The sequence below is a fragment of the Choristoneura fumiferana genome, chromosome 13 (assembly GCF_025370935.1).
Source record: "Choristoneura fumiferana chromosome 13, NRCan_CFum_1, whole genome shotgun sequence".
NCBI classification, from domain to species: domain Eukaryota; kingdom Metazoa; phylum Arthropoda; class Insecta; order Lepidoptera; family Tortricidae; genus Choristoneura; species Choristoneura fumiferana.
The window spans coordinates 15,912,146-15,933,887 of NC_133484.1; the positions used below are offsets into that span (position 1 = coordinate 15,912,146).

A 21,742-nucleotide genomic window follows, 5' to 3' on the forward strand; every position below is an offset into this window, starting at 1 on the left:
ACAAAAGAGACAAGTTGCGTTTTCAAGTAGGTATGTCTTTTTCTGCGAATTTGCGGAAGATATGAAAAACTTTATAAGACCCAACTATAAAATGGACATATATATTATATATATAATTAGATAGTTCATCAGTGAGGTATAATTGTGGTTTGATTTATGTGGAAGTGTCAGTGGACGGGTTTCAACATGTAGTCATAATTGTCTTGCGTGTTTGGTTGCTGCGTAGCAAGGTTACATGTTTTGGTTGATTAAAAATTTAAATCGACTGAATGTATCCACCATCCCAGCCTGTATACGTCCCACTGCTGGGCAGAGGCCTCCTCTAAGAGGGCTTGGGCCATAGTTTGCGGAAAGTTCACACGCACCATTGACTGAATGTATACTTAATTAATTTTAAATTTACGAATTACTCATTTTTAGGGTTCCGGAGCCAAAATGGCAAAAACGGAACCCTTATAGTTTCGCCATGTCTGTCTGTCTATCCGTCTGCGGCTTTGCTAAGGGACTATCAATACTAGAAAGCTGTAATTTTTCACGGATATATATGTAAACTATGCCGACAAAATGGTACAATAAAAAACTAAAATATTTTTTTTTAGGGTACCTGCCATAGACGTAAAGTGGGGGTGTTTTTTTTTTTCATCCAACCTTATAGTGTGGGGTGTCGTTGGATAGGTCTTTTAAAACCATTAGGGGTTTGCTAAGACGATTTTTCGATTCAGTGATTAGTTTGCGAAATATTCAACATTAGTGCAAAATCGAGCAAACCCCCCCCCTCTAAAATCTAAACCAGTGGGTGGAAAAATTGGAAAAAAATCAGTATGTTTTTTTTTTTATTCGACTGGATGGCAAACCAACAAGTGGGTCTCCTGATGGTAAGAGATCACCACCGCCCATAAACATCTGCAACACCAGGAGTATTGCAGATGCGTTGCCAACCTAGAGGCCTAAGATGGGACACCTCAAGTGCCAGTAATTTCACCGGCTGTCTTACTCTCCACGCCAAAACACAACAGTGCAAACACTGCTGCTTCACGGCAGGATTAGCGAACAAGATGGTGTTAGCAATCCGAGCGGACCTTGCACAAGGTCCTACCGCCTGGGTGGCGGTGATCGCTTACCATTAGGTGACCCGCATGTTCGATTGCCAGCTATTTGATTTAAAAATAAATCAGTGGGATATACGATGAGTGACAGTGACAATTAGTAAACCGATATTCCGTCATTTAAATGATCTATTTATTGTTATTCAGTAATAAGGATCCAAAACAAGCGGGGCAAGGAGCTGCTCATAGTTCAAGGATTTACGTTTTATCGCAAACGATGCAACAAGAAGTCTGTGGAGTGGCGATGTACGTCCAATAATATTTGCAGGGCGAGTGCACTGACTTCGCATGAGGATGAGTTACAAAAGACGAAGCTGGACCACAACCACCCTCCACCTGAATTTATCATTAGGAACGGAATATATTTTAAAGTTTAATTAATGCAGATGCCTTATTGTCTAACACACTCGGAATCACAATCGTTTCCACCACTTCTTTTTGTCTCACGGTATGAGACGAGGGTAGAAAGAGATGGTAACTGCGATCACGGACGGTCAGCGCGTTAGACATTACGGCCATAGGTTAAAAAGCGAGGGAATTTTTGTAGGTACTTGATGAATGGATAATATTATCTAGAGATATTTTAAGAATATTTGTTTTATTTTTAAATTAATTTGTAAAAAATAACAGTTCCAAACTCGTTGATTAAAACGTCTAAAAGGCTGACTTTATTTACTTCCACCACCAGCTCTTCCAAATCTCCACTGCTGATTATATTTCAGAGTAAAATGCATTGCTTTAGTTGAGTCGAATGTAAATCTTCAATTCTGTCCGATGCTGTGTTAAGTAATTTAATTTTCTATCACTATAGTATATTGGACCAAGACCCAGAGAGGAAACGATTTGTTGGTACTCAACGGGTATTCTTACTTCTGCGTACGTCGCACCATGAGCTCCATAGAGTGGAACTGTTCCAAGAAACGTACCTGTAAGGCAAGAGTGTTCACCACGCATGGAAAGGAAATCTTTCGAAGTTACCTAGACCATTCGCACTGACCGAATTGTTATTGCGCGGATAAATGGTGCGTTATGACACACGGCGGCCACGCCGTACAAAATACGCGTTCATGAATCTACATAGGCACGACGACGTCTGTGCACGCGTCAATGTGTGCGTAAGATACACAGGGCTCACTATCGCAATACCCTAATAAGTGCTACCAATGACATTTTAGATACTGCAAATAAATGTAATCGTTAATCTTACCTATTTATTTAAACCTACTTAAAATGTGTCTGTCTGTGTATTTAAGCATTATTATTTTCGATTACAATAGATATACGACTACAAACTTAAACGAATTATCGATTATCGTTATTAATTAATAATCGCGATAATTTCAGAACTCATTATTTATTTAGAAAAAGGAAGTAGGTAGGGTACCGTTACCATTTCGCAAAATAATTGCTCCCGAACTTAGTGCCGTGCGGCCGACAGACATGTACATCGCATTGTGCACGCGACTGCTTTCCTGCGGTTTTCCTGCAATCTGCGCTTGAGGGGTGGGGTAACTCGAATCGGTGCGGGGCAGAGCGCGGCCATTATGTACGATAGTACTATTATATATTCTGTGGTTATGATTTAATGAAAAGGGCGGTAACGTGTGTAAAGTCAAAGTCTAAATAATTTCTTCTGCTTAAAATGTGGTACATTCACCAGCACCAATATCTGACACAACAAGCGTGCATAAATATCTGATACGACTCTATTTCTAGGGCCGAAAGGACGTGTCAGATATTTCTGCACGCTCCGCTGTGGCAGGCATTAATGGTGGTGACTATACAAATGATGGCCTGAATGTGAAATACACATTTCACCAATAGCTGGCATGCAAAATGTACAGACAGGTAGAACAACCAAATATAACATACTCGTAATCATAAAACACACCAAAATTTAGGTACGTATGTCAAAAAAATTATAGTTAAAAATACAGTTATTAAATTTCACTGCAATCGATATAAAATTATTTCCACCAAATAGTAAAGCCTTAATTAAATACTAATTTTTATTCCTAATTACAAAATGTTAACAAAACTTTAGAAAAGTAAGTAAATAGTATAATCATGCATTAATTGTCAAGGGAACCAATCTAAATTTTTTTCTCAATGTCATAGAGTCATTGTTAATTAAAGGGCAGCTAAGGTGGTGCAGACACCTTGTGCGTATGAATGACAGTATACTCTCTTACCACCATCTTACCGCATGTAGCATGCTAGAGTTGGGAAGATCTCGCGAAGGAGAGACTGGAGTGGTGCAGCTCTATAAATAAGGCTGTTATAAATTTTGTGGCCCATCTCTTGGAACACCTGGATGCCAAACGTCTTATTATAAAGACCCGCCCCTTCCTACACTGCACATATAATGATAGTTGTCAATTGCATTGCGCGCTCTGTACCCTGTACCTTAAAGACAAAGTTTGGCTTTGCCAGCCATATTCGGGCGTTAGACATGCCTAAAGGTTCGCCTTTGTCGGTCACGACATGGAGGACATCATCATCATTATCAAATATCTTTTTCTACAAATAGTAGTGCTTAAATACTAATGTTTAAAATTGTAATAATCAAAATAATCACTAACGCAATAAAAAGTTCGCCTTTGTACTTAACACAACTTTTTTTAATGTAACCTTTTTGTACAATAAAGAGTATAAACAAACAAACAAACTCTCTTGTATTAGACAATTCTTTAACCTATGTTTAAATAAATTTAATGGCAATTATATTCATTGACGTACAGTATGGATTCTTACCGTATAATTTGGTCTTTTTAGGCGGAATAACAAGACGATTTGGGTACCTTGTATTAAACATCCTTTTTCGTGCTATATAATTGACAACATTTCATTTTTTTAACATCTGTTAATTACTACAGGAATCGAAAGAGTTTTGCCTCCTGAACATGGGAAAATATTTATTATAATTGATTTCTCCATATTAAAAAAAATACAAAAAATTAAAAAATATGTCTGAATTTGCCAACACTACCACAGAATAAATATATTTCCTTTGCCTTTATCACCAGAAAAAGGAGCTGTCATAATTTTGATATAGTCTCTATGCAACGTCTACGTCAGATTTATTTTTTTCCTTTTTTTAAGAGACTAGACAAAAGTAATGGATCTATTGTATCGTAGTTTTGGAGTTATGCCCTTTTAGAATAAGCACATCTTGAAAAATTGTAATAAATTAATTAATAGTTGTAGCGAAATTTTAAAAATATCAGCGTTTTTCTCTTTCCAAACAGAATACAGAGAACGAATCAAATTATAGTCTTAGAAATATGAAATCTTGTCTATTCAGGATGAAGTTTAACGAATAAACAAACTGCACAGTATTAACAAGCTTTTATAAGAATTTTTAATGTAACTAACAGCAATTGAAATGAAAGTAAGTCTATCAATTTTTAAACAAGTACCTATCAAATGAATATGTCGCTAAAGTCGAACTTTCAAGTTGAGAGACACGTCTATTGGCCTTATTGTTTTATGATATGCAATCGATTATCGACTTAAGGGTGTTAGACCACTTGTTTGGCTGATGGTACTTGATATTCTATAAATATGTTAATTTAGATATGCTTTAACTATGATAATTAATTTTAAATGGATTATTATTATGTATTATTTTTTTAAGCGAATTACACTGTTGCTGTGCCCTTTCAGGGTTTACATTTTGAACGAGTATGAATTCGTAACATCTAGTATATAGAATACGTATGCAATAAATGAAACAAAAAAAAAATAAAGAAAAAAAGTCTGTTATATTTGAAATATTTACCTACTGCCGTTCGCTTTCCCCCTCTCTTCTCAATCTCGGTCTCTCGATCTTTATTCCGTGCGGCGGTTACGGGACACCATGCCGCAGATGAATGCGACGTCGGGGACGATGACTCAACGACCATGGTTGCGCCATTTTGACACCTAATTAGTTTTTAAATATTATTGATTATATGTATATGGGCCAAGTTCCCCTAAATAAATGGATTTATATTTTTTATTATTATTATTATTATTTATTCTACACTTCAACAAATTTTACAATTTTTTTTCAGTGTATTGGACCAAATCTCGCCGTGGAAAGGACTTGATGGTAATCAATGGTTACCCGTTTTACGAGAGGCGACGTTTCAAACTAACCACAGAGTGGCGTTGCACTAAGTATGCGGCCTGTAACGCTATGGCGGTCTCTGTCATTGAAAACGGACATTTCGCGCGACACTCTTTGGATCACAATCATCCGCCACCAACATTTATAATTAAAGACGGTGTTTTATTCAAAATATAATTATTTTTCATTCGGTATTTTGTATTTTGATAAATAGTTTACCTAAGAATTTATTACAGAAGTTTTATGACTTCAAATATACTGAGCGGCATAAAATCTGGCCCTGGAATGTATGCAGAAATAGGTAATTTTGTATATAGAGCGGGCCAAATTTTATGCCACTGAGTATAGTTGACTCAATGCAAAAATACATTACAAAAAGCATAAAAGATCTAACCATCATCAGTTTTGTAATAGATATGTGTTACCTACAAAGTGTTTTAACTCCAGAGTTTTCTTAAGACGCAGCTTTCCACTGCGTACCTTTACAACGAAAAGAGAAATAAAAAAGAATCCTTGCCATTTGAAGAGATTATGATGAAAAAACCGGGCAAGTGCGAGTCGGACTCGCGCACCGAGGGTTCCGTACACTTTTTTATGTTTGAGTTGATTGGATTTACGATTTATGACGTATTACAAAAAAACTACTTACTAGATCTCGTTCAAACCAATTTTCGGTGGAAGTTTGCATGGTAATGTACTATAGCCAGCAAAAGTCGATGGACAATTTCAAAACATAATCGTCTGACACGAGAAACGGCGCCATATATTTTTTATATATTTTTTTTAGTTTTATCATTCACTTATTTTAGAAGTTACAGGGGACACATTTTACCACTTTGAAAGAAAATCTTAATGCGTTTCACAGAATACAACTACTTACCAAGTTTCAACAGTATAGTTTTTATAGTTTCGGAAAAAAGTGGCTGTGACATACGGACGGGCAGACAGACAGACATGACGAAGCCATAAGGGTTCCGTTTTTTGCTATTTGGCTACGGAACCCTTAAAAATACATTATAGATACATGTCAGGTAATTATAACAAATTCACAAAAGTATATGTAAAATTATAATAGGTACACAATAAAATATTAGCCAAAAATAAAATTGGAATTAAATCAAAAAATAATAATAACAATAATCAAGGGTGAAAACATGGACAAAAAGTTTAAAATTATGTCAAATTTAAGAAATTGGAGAGATCGATCAAATAAATAATACAAAATAATTAAAATGTCAATGCGATAAAATTAAATATAAAATGAAAAACTAGTCCACAATACATATGTAGGCTATAATGAAATTTGTTTTTGTTAAATTATTTCTTTTTAATTGGTTGGTACAAGGTTTATTGTGGACTGTTATTTGTAAAATTTTATTTGCAAAGATCTGAAGATAACTTAATATTACTTATGAAAACAAAAGTATGTAAAAATCATTCGAGATTCTTAACATTTCAGTTATTTGGACAAAAACTAAACGTGGAAAGGACATGTTGATTGTGAACGGTTACACGTTTTACAACAAGCGATGTTACCAGTCGACTCTGCAATGGCGGTGTACAGCTTACTCCACCCAAGCCTGCATGGCTCAGGTAGTCATCAGCACCAGCACCGGAGAGATGTTGCGTACCAAGTTGAACCACAGCCACTCCCCGCCGCTTTTTATAATACAAAACGGAATTTTCATGAAAAAGAAGAGACCATATATTAAATTCATATAATGTATAAATTGATATTTATCATATATGTATTTTATTTATATCTAGGGTAAAGGGGCATTTAGTATTTAGGCGCTTGTGCATCTTCGCTTACCATCAGGCGTGATTGTGGTCACACGCAAGTCTATTTACATATAATAAATATATATGGCTGTTATTTATAAATATTAGCATTAAGTACCACTAGTTAAAGATAACATTTTCATTCTTCTAAATTCAGGCTGTTATTACTGCTATACGTTGTTGAAAAACTGACTTACGATATTATAAAAATTATATTAGAATAAAACTGGACAATAGTTCGGTAGGTTTTTCAAAGTTGATATTTTGTGCTTTTTAAAATGAACCTCATTTACGTAATATGGCTATAAGCAGGGCTCCAATACATTATTTGTGGTTCCGGTAAAGTGTTTCTTTTGGGTACAGTTTTTATTAATTAAGACTACCGTACACTCAGCATCAAAAGTAGTGGATAATTTTTTTACTTTGTCTTTGTAACAAATTTTTGTCAAATCTGTACGTGTTAAGTACGTAGCAGTGAAACGATAAAGTACAAAAGTATACAGCTACTTTTTATGCTGACCGTAGTAGTCTATAAGATTGGCCGGTAACCTATCGTGGTTTGGTGTAACGTTGTTCGTGATTCGTTTCCACGTAATCAATTTGTTTTATTTTAATCCTAACTTATAGTACTTTTCGGATAGGATGGGTACGGTGACACTTGCGTTTTTTTCCATTCCACTCCATGAACGTTTCAGGCCAATAATTTATAATAAAATATACTTGAATCCCGAAAGAACAAAAAAGTAAATATCTCTATAGCTTAAAATATTTCGTAATAATAAACAAAAATTACTTAAAAATATATTATTATGTTTTAAAACTAAAAAGAAAATTTTTAATCTCGTCAACTTTCATCGCGTAAAACGGAACTCTATTTCAATAGAGCTTGACTTTGCTTATCGACCAAATCGATTCCACAATCTTGTCAAATCGTTTGACTCGCATCATCTGTCAATTAGTACGAGAGCGAAGGTCTTTGCATCGAGTGTTTCGTCTTCTTCTTCTCTTTTAAAATATGGCTGTTCTGTCCTAATTAATAGGACAATTTCGCCAGTGTCGAGGTAAATAGTAGTAAGTAATAGTAGTAAGTAGTAAGTAATCTCTTTGAGAGGCTCGTTGTACGGTGATTGCAGTTTTTGCAACTTGATAGTAAAATTCCAGAAACCACGTGGAGACCACTTGCGCATTAAAAAATGTTAGACACGAGAGCAATATAGAATTTTGGGATCACTGTTCACTGTTAAGGTAAATCGCCGCATAAAACACTATCAACATTATACTTCAACTAGCCAAATAAACAGAAATAGCAAAATTAGATATTGTCTACATCCGCCATGTTCGAATGCTACAAATCGAATCCGAGTGTTTCGTATTGTTTGATGTTTTGAAGTGTACTTTGTTATTCAATTTTGTTATTACGGTTTTTGTTATTTTTTACCGTTATTAGTTTTTATATAGTGCCAAAGAAGACCGCATGGTTTGTGAGATCCTGATAGACAAGCAAAAACACTTGCTACGCGGGTGAAGCCGCAGGCAAAAACTAGTTAAAAATATAAACTATAAACTATCAGTAATAAAATCCATTACATACCCTTAGCATATTTAATCAAGAATCGCAAAAAATCGATTCGAATTTACATTGTCACAACCACAACCCTTTAATTGCTTAATGACATGTGTCACCGTACCCATCCTATCCGAAAAGTACTATAGTAGCTATTGCTAGCAACTTCGTCTGCGTCCCGCGGGAACATTACTTTGCTGGCATCAAAAGTAGCTTAGGTTAATCAGGGAAAGTGTAGCTTTTAGGAGTAAAAATAATTTTTAATCGGATGTGTAGTGGATCTGCGTGGATAAATTATCCCTACAAACAAACAAGCAAATACCAAGGATAACTTTTTTTAATAGAATAGTAAATTAAAAAAAAATCAGTTTCAAATATAATTTTCATTAAGATTAGGGCGATTTTTTTTGTTTAAATACCCTTCAGCTAAAATAGTTTATACTTGTTTTAAGTTATGATTTTCTTCTTCAGTAATTTGGACAAAGACCCATCGAGGCAAGGAAATGCTGATAGTGAACGGTTACACGTTTTACAGCAAGCGACATTTCAAGTCGACGACGGAGTGGCGTTGTACCAAGTATCCGTCGTGTTTGGCTGTGGTCGTCACCCACATCGCGACCAGACATATCAGGCGTTGCATGATGGTTCATACACATCAGCCATCAGAGTTTACAATTAGAAATGGTTTTTTTATTAAAATATAATTTAGAGGTGTGTATGGAGATTTTTTTGTGTACAAATGTTTACTCGATGAACCTAAAAGCTTTTAAAACAAAATAAATGAGTATTTGAACTCATATTTCATGACTTGCATTGCATGACTTGAAGGGTCCTGTTAGTAAGAACCACTATAGTGCCCGGCCGCTAAGAAGTCAATCCTGACACACTGCACACCTATGAAGTTCCTGATTATTGTTAATGTCACCCTTGAAAAAAAAATGCTATACTTACTGCTCTGTCGTACGCAACAAGTAAGCATTGCATTTTTGTCTATGATTCATTTTTTATATTCAGAAACTTCCTAGTTTTGCAATATGTCAGGATTTACTTCATAACGGCAGGCACACTACTGGACTCTGTTTTAATAACACATCTTGGATTATATTCCAGTGCCAGCGTGCAGCATGCACGTTTGTTCATTGAATTCAATTAGATACTATACTAACTTCATATTATAATAAGTAAGTGTAATTATAGGAAAATTGACAGTGAAGTAAATATTTTTGCAAGAAACAGTAGAAATTATCTTAAGTTATATAGTCAAAATATATCCGACAACCTTCTTTTTCGAAGGCTTTCAATAGAACCTTGTATGATAAAAAATAATCAATCAAATCAATGAAGTCTTACAAACACAAAGTACAAAGACGAAAAAAATAAGTGACTATAGATATTTTTTCTCCGTATGTCAAACGTGATGTTTCAAATTTATCGGGAATTCAGGAGCTTCATTAAAAAAAAGTTTTCCTGAGTACAGTCAGCAGCAGGAGTAAATGAGCGGTTACGATTCTCAAAACGATGTACAAACTCTCTAACTAGCTTTTGCCCGCAGTTTCGTCCGCGTGTAATTCGGTTATCGGGAACTGTGCATTTTTCCGGGATAAAAAGTAGCCTATGTCTCTCTGGCCTATGAACTATATCTATGCCAAAAATCACGTCGATCTGTCGCTCCGTTTCGACGTGAAAAACGGACAAACATAGAAACACATTTTCGCATTTATGATATTAGTACGTATTGTTATTTAGATTAGGCTAGTTTTTTGACGTTGATTTTTGAAAAAAAAAATTATAACTTATAAGTCGATAGTAATTTAGTTTATTCTTAACTAATTATAATAAAACTGTAGTAAGCGGTTGATTAGATGACATACTTGAAACCAATTTAAACATTTTGGAACAGTAATTCAGCGGAATAGCAAGGAAATTTAGTGTAGTCAAAATACCACGCACAGGACTAATCACACTAACACACACGAGTAATATTTACCTTGACGTTTCGGCAACATTAAAGTGGCCGTGGTCACGAGTAGACTGAAGTGTGGGGTGTCAAGTCTGCCAAGCAGCGCGAATCCTTCCAAATATTACTCGTGTGTGTTAGCGTGATAAGTCATGTGCGTGGTATTTTGATTATGAGTGAAAATCACGAAAGTTTAAAACGTTAAATTTAGTGTAGTTCGTTGATATGGATCTCTGTTCCGGCCTATTCCGGCCATGGCAACAGCTTCCACTCCGTCGGTGTCGATTATGCGTTCGAAAATGGTTTACGTAACCAATCTGAGCGGACAAACATATTTGATACGTCCAACAGGCCCTAGAAATAGAGTCGAATCAGATATTTTTGCACGCTCTGTTATGTCAGATACTGGTGCTAGTAACTGTATTTACGGATTTGTTGATAGTTTCTGGAACAAAATAAACACTTGACCCACTTGCTCGTTTGCCATCCAGTCGAATAAAAAAAAAAAAGTTCAACGAGTAATTTTTTCCAAAATGCAATGTTATGTGTATTGTAATTATTACGTAATTATCATAGTATTTATGACATAATATAAGGCGAAATATACCTACCTATTTGAACGTGTCAACACTATAATTTTACATACGCCATAGGCTCATTCAAGTCGGAAATATATTCATTTTGTCAAATTTTGAATAAGTCATAGGCTCATTCAAGTCGAAAATAAAGTTATTCTGTCAGCCGCCTTCAATTTGAATCGTTCGAATCACTTGTTGTATTATTTATTTTCGCAATGTGGCAACATGCGAAACATTTTTCAATAACGAAAATACAAACTGAAACATGGATGCACAGAAAAAAAAACAGAAAAACAGACCAGCTTAAGTGTCTAAGAAAAAGTAGAAATTTGTGTCTAGACTCCTGCTCAGTGTGGCACGCAGCACGGAAAGCTGACGACCTGGGTTCGATTCCCAGCGCTGGTCTCTTATTCTGGGTTTCAGTTTGTATTTTCGTTGGATTTCACGGGATGACCGTAAAAGTAACAAATTTGGAGTTGAAATAAAAAAGACAAAAAGACTCCAAAAACCAATATTAACTTTTCAATAAATCAAGCGTGAGTGTTCCCAACATGCAAGATGTCGATTTATTTGTCTGCTTCATCATCATGTACATTAACGTTATTTTCTAATAAAGCTTCCAGTATTATTCATTTGTAGAGTTGTAATGTAAAGCTAGCAGTACTTATAAAAAAACATGTGTTAGGTTGGATCCTAGTCGATTGAGCACACATTCAAAGTAAACAAAAATATTGGTTTTTAATTATTCTCACTAAAAACCACTTGTTAAATATTAAAATATTAGACTTAAAATAGATACAGAATTTAAAAAGTTTCTCCGAAAAAAATTATTGACTTCATGCACTATGTTTTAGCCACTTATGTCGTATCTACTAGAGGAAAAAATATGTTGATATATGACGGCTACACGTTCTACAATCGTCTGAGCTTCAAGTCGACTTTGCTGTGGAACTGCATGAAGATGCGAATCTGCCGAGCTCGGATAATCACTACAAACAGTGGAGAAATTGTACGAACTGTGGAAATGGAGCACACACATCCGCCGCCCAAATTTGCTATAGAAAACGGCTGTTACACTAAAATAAAATAACTTTGCTTTGGAACTGCATGAAGATGCGAACCTGCCGAGCTCGGATAATCACTACAAACAGTGGAGAAATTGTAGGATCTGTGGAAATGGAGCACACACATCCGCCGCCCAAATTTGCTATAGAAAACGGCTGTTACACTAAAATAAAATAACTTTGCTGTGGAACTGCATGAAGATGCGAACCTGCCGAGCTCGGATAATCACTACAAACAGTGGAGAAATTGTAGGAACTGTGGAAATGGAGCACACACATCCGCCGCCCAAATTTGCTATAGAAAACGGCTGTTACACTAAAATAAAATAACTTTGCTGTGGAACTGCATGAAGATGCGAACCTGCCGAGCTCGGATAATCACTACAAACAGTGGAGAAATTGTAGGAACTGTGGAAATGGAGCACACACATCCGCCGCCCAAATTTATTATAGAAAGCGGCTGTTACACTAAAATAATAAGATGTAAATAATAAGAGCTCATGAGTTAGTTCTCTGAGAGTTGATAGAGAAGGCCACGTGCAAATATAGAGTTATCTCTGAAATGGCCACTGGACGTTTCTGACAAAGCTAACATAAATCACTTCCTTTCGCAACCCAAATTAATATTAAATTAAGATTGTATTGTATTTATCTCGTTTTATTTTAACTTCACACTTACATCACTGTATGGGCTTTACTAATTTAACTTATTCGTCTAATTAGCGTATCGACTGGCATGCTATGCCATTAATGTTCTCACAAAGTTTTGTGTGTTCAGTGCTAACTATATCTATTTTTCAGTTATTTGGACTTCAAACAACCGTGGCAAGGAGATTGTCATCATAAACGGCTACACGTTCTACTGCCACAAACGTCGCAAGAACGGCACGTCCTCCTGGACATGTACTGCTGGTGGTCCCTGCAAGGCGCGCCTTATCATAACCACGGAGAAAGAGATAGTCAGGGGTTACATCGACCATGCGCATAAACCGCCCAAATTTGCTATACTAAACGGAGTGTTTTGTAGGCTTTTTGCCTAATTAGTAACAGATCGCTTCTACAAATTACGCGCGTTTTCTTAAGAGGAAAATGAGCTCGAGCTCACACTCATATGCATGTGTGAGCGCTTGTTTATTTTGATTTTTTAGGTGATGGTTTTAATAACAATAAGGTGTAGGTCCTCAAGACGAAAATTTTGAAAGGAAACTTTGTTTCTAGTCGTAATTCTACTACCGGTTATAGTATTTATGTAAATAACTATATACAACATATTTTATTTTGTAAGTTTGTGTCTAGTTATAGATATTATTAGTGCCATTTGTGAATTACAATTTTAAAACTTATCAGTAATTCGTTAGGGTATTAAGAGATCTCGTTAGGGCATTTAAACAAAATTATGTATGCTCTGAAAAGAGTGATATGTACGATTTCTAGTCAATACTTAATGTCATATCTTGTCACAATGTAACGTTTACTGTTATGTTTACAGTTCACGTAAGAATAAAGCAGACTCTATATTTAAACTGTTTTAATATTTTTTTAATTAATGTTTATTGACACTAATAAATTATAATTTGTATTGTGGCCGTAACAATAGTACCTATAACTCTATATTTCAAGAAACATTACAGGTAAAGTATTTACTGGTAAAAAGCTTTTATATTCAGTAAGCAACAGACATTATGAGATTTTAAAAGAAGAAGATATTACAAGTATGTACATATTTCATACCTAATTGCAACATTTTTTTATTACTTCAATAAATCATCATTTTACTTGCAGTGATCTTAATCAAAAATGCGAAGGGCAACAGGTTAGCCATATACAATGGATATACATTCAACGTTAATGGCAACAGCGGCAAAGGAGCTAAATCTACGAGTACGTCGTGGAAATGCACGCAATACGGAACTAAATGCAAGAGTCATTTCCTCGCGACTGCTGACGGGGTCGTCTTGCGAGGGAGCATGGACCACTCTCATGCTGCTCCAAACTTTGTAATTCGGAACGGTGTATACATCAAATTGTAACTTTAAGATTTTGAGTATGTAAGAAGTAAGAGTAGTTGATTTGAATAGCGGTGGAAGAGTTTTTACGCTTTTGGTTTTTTAACATTATTATAAGTTATCTATATATCTAATCTATCTATCTTATACCTTTAAACGAGCAATTCTTGTATCAGAATCAGAATCTCGGAAACGGCTCCAACAATGTAGGGTTTTTCGGGGATGAAACCTAAGCAAACCTCGGTCACCCAGGTACTTTAACTTTAAATGAGGTACGCTATGCCACAGAACAAATAATAGTACTGCTGTGCTGTAAGGGTTGAGTCAAACTAATTTTATATAACTGTACTTACAAATAAACTTCCCGACAAAATTAATTACAGCTTTCTCATGTTAAGAAAATAATAACTATAAGTATAGTAACTGCTACGAGTAGTATTGTCGTAGCGTAGCGTAAATTGATCTTCTATCTTTCTATCATACTTAGGGGTTTATCTAAAATATTCTTCATTAATATAGCCATTATGAATAAAGAATGTTTCATTGGTATAATTTCGGCAAACGCTATTAGTAAAAAGTGAACACAATGTTATATTTTTATTTATTTTACAGTACAATCAGTTCAATGGACCACTAGTGCGCGAGGCAAGGAAATGCTCATCGTAAACGGTTATTCATTCTGCTGGGGCAACAAACGAAAGGATACTATAGCGTGGACTTGTACCCAGAATCATCGGTGCAAAGCCCGCCTTCTCGCCACCGTCGATCGCACCATACTCCGCACCCACCTCGTGCACAGCCATCCACCCCCCACTTATATCATTCGGAATGGTGTATACATCAAACTTTAGTAATATTCACTTTACCCTCTACAACCATGATTGATTATGCATCATGCTTTCGCCATCCTTCTATGTGTGTCGGTGACTTGGTCTAGAGTATATAGTAGTAGAGTAATGTAACTATTTAATTACTTCATAGATTTGAATTTTGAACATGAAACTACCGTGAGACTTACTCATATTAAATGATATTGTACGGTTTAAGACGTGAGTTATCCGTTACAATATCATTTAATATAAGTTTTTCAATGTTAGTACTGTATTGAGGGGCGTATTAAAATAGGAAGTTGGGTAGCGGGTATTTCTAACATTCTTGTTTTTAATATTTTGATTATTATTTATATTCCGTTAGTGTTTCAATAAATATTGTCTTATCTTCTTTTAATTTATTTCTCACACATAATTGTGTGACCCGTCAGATGTCACGTTTCTCCTATTTGAAATCCTTCACGATTCTCCAGCTTTTTACTCTGTTTGCTTACTCTGCTTGCATAGTTCAATACTGCTTGCTGACGTATGTGACGTGGCAATTGTTTTCATAGCTAATTAGTGTGTATAACCACAAGTTTTTGAAGATTACAATTTGTATGTTCTTTATTTAGCAGTTATCTGGACAACAAATAAACGCGGCAAAGAAATGGTCGTCGTCCACGGGTTTCCTTACTACTCCCGCAACAAATGGAGTAAGACTATATCATGGGTTTGCACTCAAAATCATCGGTGTAAGAGCCGCTTCCTCGCCTCTGTGGATCATACAATAATTCGAGGAGATTTTGAACACAGTCATCTGCCTCCAAACTTTATCATTCGGAATGGCGTATTCATCAAAGTTTGACTTAGTAGTTTTAACTTGTAGCTAATTGTTTTAGTAAAATACTAAAGTATTAGTAAATTATTCTAATTAATTAAACGTCTGAACTAATCAGCTCTAAGTAGCGCATTAACTATGTACTTTGCTCCATTGTCAATACGAGTTATACATACGCATACACAAATCAACGATTTCGACATAAATATACTACCTACTGCTTCGTGGTCAGCTATCAGCTTAGTCATAATAGAAAAAAAAAAATATTGGACATCTACATCTATGCTTATCTTATTATATATTTAGATGAACAGTTCTTGTATATTTATTTATTTCGGGAACCTCGCAAACGACTCTAACGCCCGGTTTCCACCACGAGCGGAGCGGTCTTATTAATGACTTAGTTGAACTTAAGTTAGTATACGAGCGGCTGCATGAAAATACTTACACCAGACCTCTATGAAGTTGGTCGATGTAGGTTAAACTAAGTCATTAATAAGTCTGCTTCGCTCGCGGTGTAAATTGGGATTGAGACGAAATTGGCTTCCAGGGGCAAGCAATCTCTCTAGCTTGGTCCTTTCTCTGAAAAAAAAAAGTGTTTACTCGGTTTGTGATAATTTCACGCCCGATATTGGTTGGTAACTCTGTTAAGGCCCATTTACGTTAAACAAGTAACTTGCATATTCCACACAGTAAAGTTAAGACAAAAAAATGATGTCCTAGCATAAAGAATGCAACTTAAATTCAATACTGGCATAGATGTAAACGGAGCGGAGGCTATCAGATAATTGAATGTAATAGCCGCTCGATCTACATCTTCTTTTCTTCTCATTCTCATAATGTGCGTACCTAAATATTTATTTGTTTATGTGTTTTAACAAATATAGAAAATAAAGTCTGGTCTTAGTGTCCGCTCGGTGTCCGTGTCAGTTGTTGTGACAGTTCAACAGGACAATATTAATGTTGCAAAACTTGTTTATTTATTATTCATCAATTTAAGAAATTAACAAAGAAGTGACAGCAGAGTATTGGTCATTAGCAAGTCGTTTAGTAAATGAATTAATTATTATACGTACAGTCACCAGCATTCATATCTGCCACAGTGGAGCGTGCAAAAATATCTGATACGTCCTTCCGGCCTTAGAAATAGAGTCGTATCAGATATTTATGCTCGCTTTTTGTGTCATATATTAGTGCTGGTGACTGTACAACATGACACACGATTAACACATATAAAACAATAGAATATGGATAACACACACAATACAGAATATAACAGGATAAAAATGTTTGTAATGTTTGTACAAACGGTCACAAACGATTTTTTTTTAATAATAATTTTTCTAGGAATTCTTTTCCTCAATATGGTTGCGGCCAACCTTGCTAGAATGGCCGGGCTAAAAACCAGCGCTGGATCTTATCTTCAGCATATGCTATTGCCAAGATTAGTTTTAGTTTTAAGTTTTTGTTTCTCTTTTTTTGTAAATGTAACTAGCATGGCAATAAAGTTTATTATCATTTCTCTTGTTGCTTACAACATCTCTCCTAGGAGGTAATAGTACATTGTGTCTTAAGGGCGGTAAATAAGGAATTACGAACGAGAGTCTATTAGAAGCCCGAAGTCGAAGACGGAGGGCTTTAATGAGTCGATGTTCGTAATTCTAGTACCGCCCGTGCGAGTTTGCGCGAATTGCGATGTTTTTGCGAGTAAAATTACTTATAAAAGAAAAAATATATTTTTCCAAATATTGGCGATACCTTAGGTTACGCTCTTGTAGCGCCGCTCTCCATCGCAACGTGCGTGTGCATGTGGGCCTGCAGCAGCGCGCGCAGCAGCATCAGTACGGGCCCTGACTCATTTACCGACCTTGGGCTTTATGACAAGAAAATTTGTACGCGCAATAACTCATTTACCGACCACGGGTTTCACGACAACCACATTAAGGTCGAGGGTTTTATTTGGGGGGTTGCAACCAAGGTAGCCTGCATGTTATACGGTGTGATGAAAAATATTACACGGGCCTAGGCCAAGTGCTTTTTATATTAATGTTAAATTATGATATGGATAATTTGCGTACTATGCTTTTTGTAAGAGTGTTTATGCGGATGGGTGTATGTCGAGAACGCGCAGGCTAGCATGGAGTGTGTTTGGAATAACGCTTGCTGTGGAAAGAATGATCGGGACAGTCTTTACGCTATGAACCTGCCACTGTGTTTTTATCTCAATTGAAAGATCTGTCTGTATATTTGGTAGTCTTATCTGTATGTGTGGTTAGTAAGTTGTGAGTGCTACAGATGGCAATGTCTATGAGGGTTACTGGTTTGTTGTGTTTATCTAATATTGTTATGTCTGGTCTATTGTAGTTTTGTGGTGTATTGTTTTGTCCGTTATGATGGTTCTATCCCAATTATTATCTTAAACGAGCAATTCTTGTATATTTCGAGGATCTGGGAAACAGCTCCAACAATTTCGATGAAATTTGGTATGTGGGGGTTTTCGGGGATGACAAATCGATCTAGCTAGGTCTTATCTCTGGAAAAACGCTTATTGTCGATGAACTAAAAGAATTTCATGCTCACCCGCGATCCATTTTATTCATTTCATTGATATGGACCTCCGCAAACTAACGCCTAAATAATAAATAAAATAAATAGTGATTCATATTAATATGTTAATTAACATAAGTTGATCTTCCCTGACCTGTTTTTTTTTTTGCAATACTTATGTAATCAAATTTCAGTTATCTGGGCCAGAAATAAACGAGACAAAGAAATGGTCCTTGTCAATGGGTTTCCATACTACTCTCAAAAAATTTGCAAAAATACGATATCGTGGGTTTGCACTCAAAATCGTCGATGCAACAGCCGCTTCGTCGCCACCACGTGCCATACAATACTTCGTGGGCTCTTTGATCACAGTCACCCGCCTCCAAATTATATCATTGACAACGGAGTATACGTCAGAATTAATTCATCATAAATTATTCTTTATTTTATAACTTTAAGTGCCTAATGTCTGCTTTCGTTTTATTCTAGATTAAATTATTTAATACTTAAATAAATACCTGTAAACTAAATTATTTTGAGATAAATACTACCTGTTTTAAATTGCTTTTTTCATGTTGCCTGTCTATTACATGTTGTAACCCAGGGTAAGCATTACCCAACAGGTATTCATCCTTATTATTTGAATAGTTGCATAAATATTACTTTTATTTTTCATAATTTTGATAATTAATTATAAATGTAAATCTTTGCACAAATGTAACCTGATTCTTTCCATTAAACTGAGTTTGCGTTTATTTACAGTTATCTGGACTAAAAGACGGGATGGAAGTGAGGTGCTTATTGTTAATAACTATTCGTTCTCGAAACAATGCGAAGGAACTAATACGTCGTGGAGGTGTACGCTACACCATCGCTGCAAGAGTCGGTTGGTCACAGCACCGGATCGAACCATAGTCCGAGCCAACCTCCAACACAGTCATGAGCCTTTTGAATTTAGGATTTGGAACGGATATTACATTAGAATTTTCTAATCTTTCAAGCCGATGGTTTTTGAGAGCTGCCGTGTCCACTGCGCCTGCGATCCGTGTAGTCGTTAAGAGTGGCAACATTTATGCAGACGAAACCTACGATTGAAGAATAGTAAGGTACTTATATAGGCGAGATGTTCTGTATGTAACGGTAGTGTTTAAAGGAAAGTTTTGCTTCAATAATATTTATATTAAAGAGTTATTGTATTGTATTGTATTGTATATTATGATTTTTCTGTAATTATCAGAAAGATGAAATTTCGTTTTAATAATAAGTGTCTGGATTAAATTATTTTATAGTACGATTAATTAAATAACTGTCATTAATAAACTATATTCAAAATGATCACTAGTTTTCCGAGTTCCAAAATAATTCAAATCACCCTTTAGTTCTCAGTTCAAATATCATTGTCATATAAATGAAAGACTGCAGTATATACAAAAAAAAATGATTAAATTCAGTAATGGCCGTTATTTATTATTTTAATTGCAGTAATCTGGACTAGAAATAAACGCGGAAAAGAAATGGTGATCGTTAATGGTTTTCCATTCTGCACTGGTAAGAAACGGAAAAATGCGGTTTGGTGGACCTGTACTCAGAACCACCGATGCAGGAGCCGCTTTCTCGCCACTCTGGATAAGACAGTGCTTCGTTCACCCCTTGAACACACCCATCCACCTCCCACTTACATCATAAAAAATGACACATACTTCAAAATTTAATACGCCTGTGTTGTTAACGCCTGCTACTACCCGATAATTGGGTAGTATCATTTATAAAAAAATACATTCTTTCCGTTTTTGTCAAACTTAAAACCTAAAATTGCTAAAAGTGTCTCCGAAGCGGTAACGTTTCGTGTGCTCTGCCTACCCCATTTGGGAATACAGGCGTGATGTTTATGCGTGTGTATTCTTTCTCAGTCTGTCAGTTAGATTACCTATCAGAAAATATTGGACACGTTTTTTTCCTTCTCTCAATCAAACAAAAAATTACGAAGTGATTACGAAGATGAAGTGCGTCCAAATAGGGATGTTGACACCACCAATCAACTCACGTACTTTCTATGAGCTGTCAAAACACAATTCTCCTATAGAGTTTCAATGGCCTAAGTCGCTATTTGTTCCCCAACTCAATCAACTAACTATTTATTTGTTTTAAAGCAACATTAAATCTAATTTTACAGTAAATCGAAAAGTAATCTGGTTTTCAGGGCTAAAATAAAGCGTTTTTTACTAGAGCCGTGCCTTTGAATTATTTTTTAATGGCGTCAACATCCCTTTTCGGGAGCGGCGGCCCGTGTCGTTACGCTGTGCATCAGCGTTAGCGGCGTCAGCGTTAGCTTTTGTAATTGTTTGCTTTTTATTTTTGTACAATAAAGAGTTTACATGCATACATAATATGTTTTATATTCCTATTAAAATTGTTACTCGTTATTTTGAAAAGTGTAGTTACTCAAGGACATGGCGATAATATATAGCACTTTCTATATAATTATGTATCTACCTAAAGTTATCTGGACGATTAATCAACGAGGCAAAGATGTGGTTATCGTCAACGGGTTCCCATTCTACTGCAGCAATAAATGGACTAATAAGGTGTACTGGAAGTGTACTCTGTGTAGCCGTTGTAAGAGCCGCCTCTTCGCCACCGTCGACCACGAGATACTTAGAGGGCCCTCTGAGCACAGCCACGAACCCCCCAGATATATCATACGGGATGGAGTATACTTTAAAATTTGATTCAAGCTTTAAGGTTGCTTATCCGTAGGAGCGGAGCGAGGCAGCGGAGCGGTGAGCGAGAGAGAGATAAAATCTCTGAAGATGTTTTTGCTTGACAGAAATATCCCAACACCAACTAATATAAGTATAGCGCTGAGTATGGCCAAGTCTCTTCTTTAAGCACAATATGTTTCTTTTCTTTATTCCTTTTTACTGCATAAGATTTACCATATAAGATAATCTAATGTTGTCCTATTGTTTTAAGTTGTAATGTGTTATTCCTGTTCGGCCGAATTTTCGCTAATAAATTTATTTTCTCTTTCTTTCCATTTTACTTCTTTCTATGAGTTAGGTTGAAATTGTTGGACTTTGTATTCATTATTTAATAGCACATTGTGCATTAAGGAGCGTAAGAAGGGGATTACTAATGAGAGGCTTTTAATGACCCGAGTTGGTAATCCCCTTACGGCCCGTGATACACACAATGATTTTCATTACATTGCGAGGAAAAAAGCAAAAAAAATAATTATTTTGTGTCTAAACACTTCACAGCTCAGCAAAAGCAAGACGCTAAGAAAACAACTGTATAAAGAGGAAAAGTATACGTAAATTCATAATTCCCGCGGGAACAATTGAGGCTATTGTACTATAGTATACAGAAATGGAATA

General features: G+C 35.7%; 1 protein-coding gene across 3 annotated transcripts in view; it reads left to right on the plus strand.

Annotated features, from left to right (window-relative positions):
* The window catches only part of LOC141434168 (uncharacterized), a 500,735-nt gene that overhangs the window by 248,027 nt on the left and 230,966 nt on the right, over positions 1-21,742 (plus strand). The window contains exon 5 of one of the 3 annotated variants that reach the window (XR_012452025.1): positions 6,677-8,054. The exons of 1 other annotated variant lie outside the window; for it this stretch is intronic. Coding sequence is in view for 1 of the 2 variants with exons in the window: in XM_074096525.1 (XP_073952626.1) it covers positions 13,945-14,192 (248 nt within the window). In the remaining variant the exon portion in view is untranslated. Of the gene's footprint in view, positions 1-6,676; positions 8,055-13,944; positions 14,208-21,742 lie in introns of those variants that run through there. One more of the 3 variants, XM_074096525.1, reaches the window with a different exon arrangement.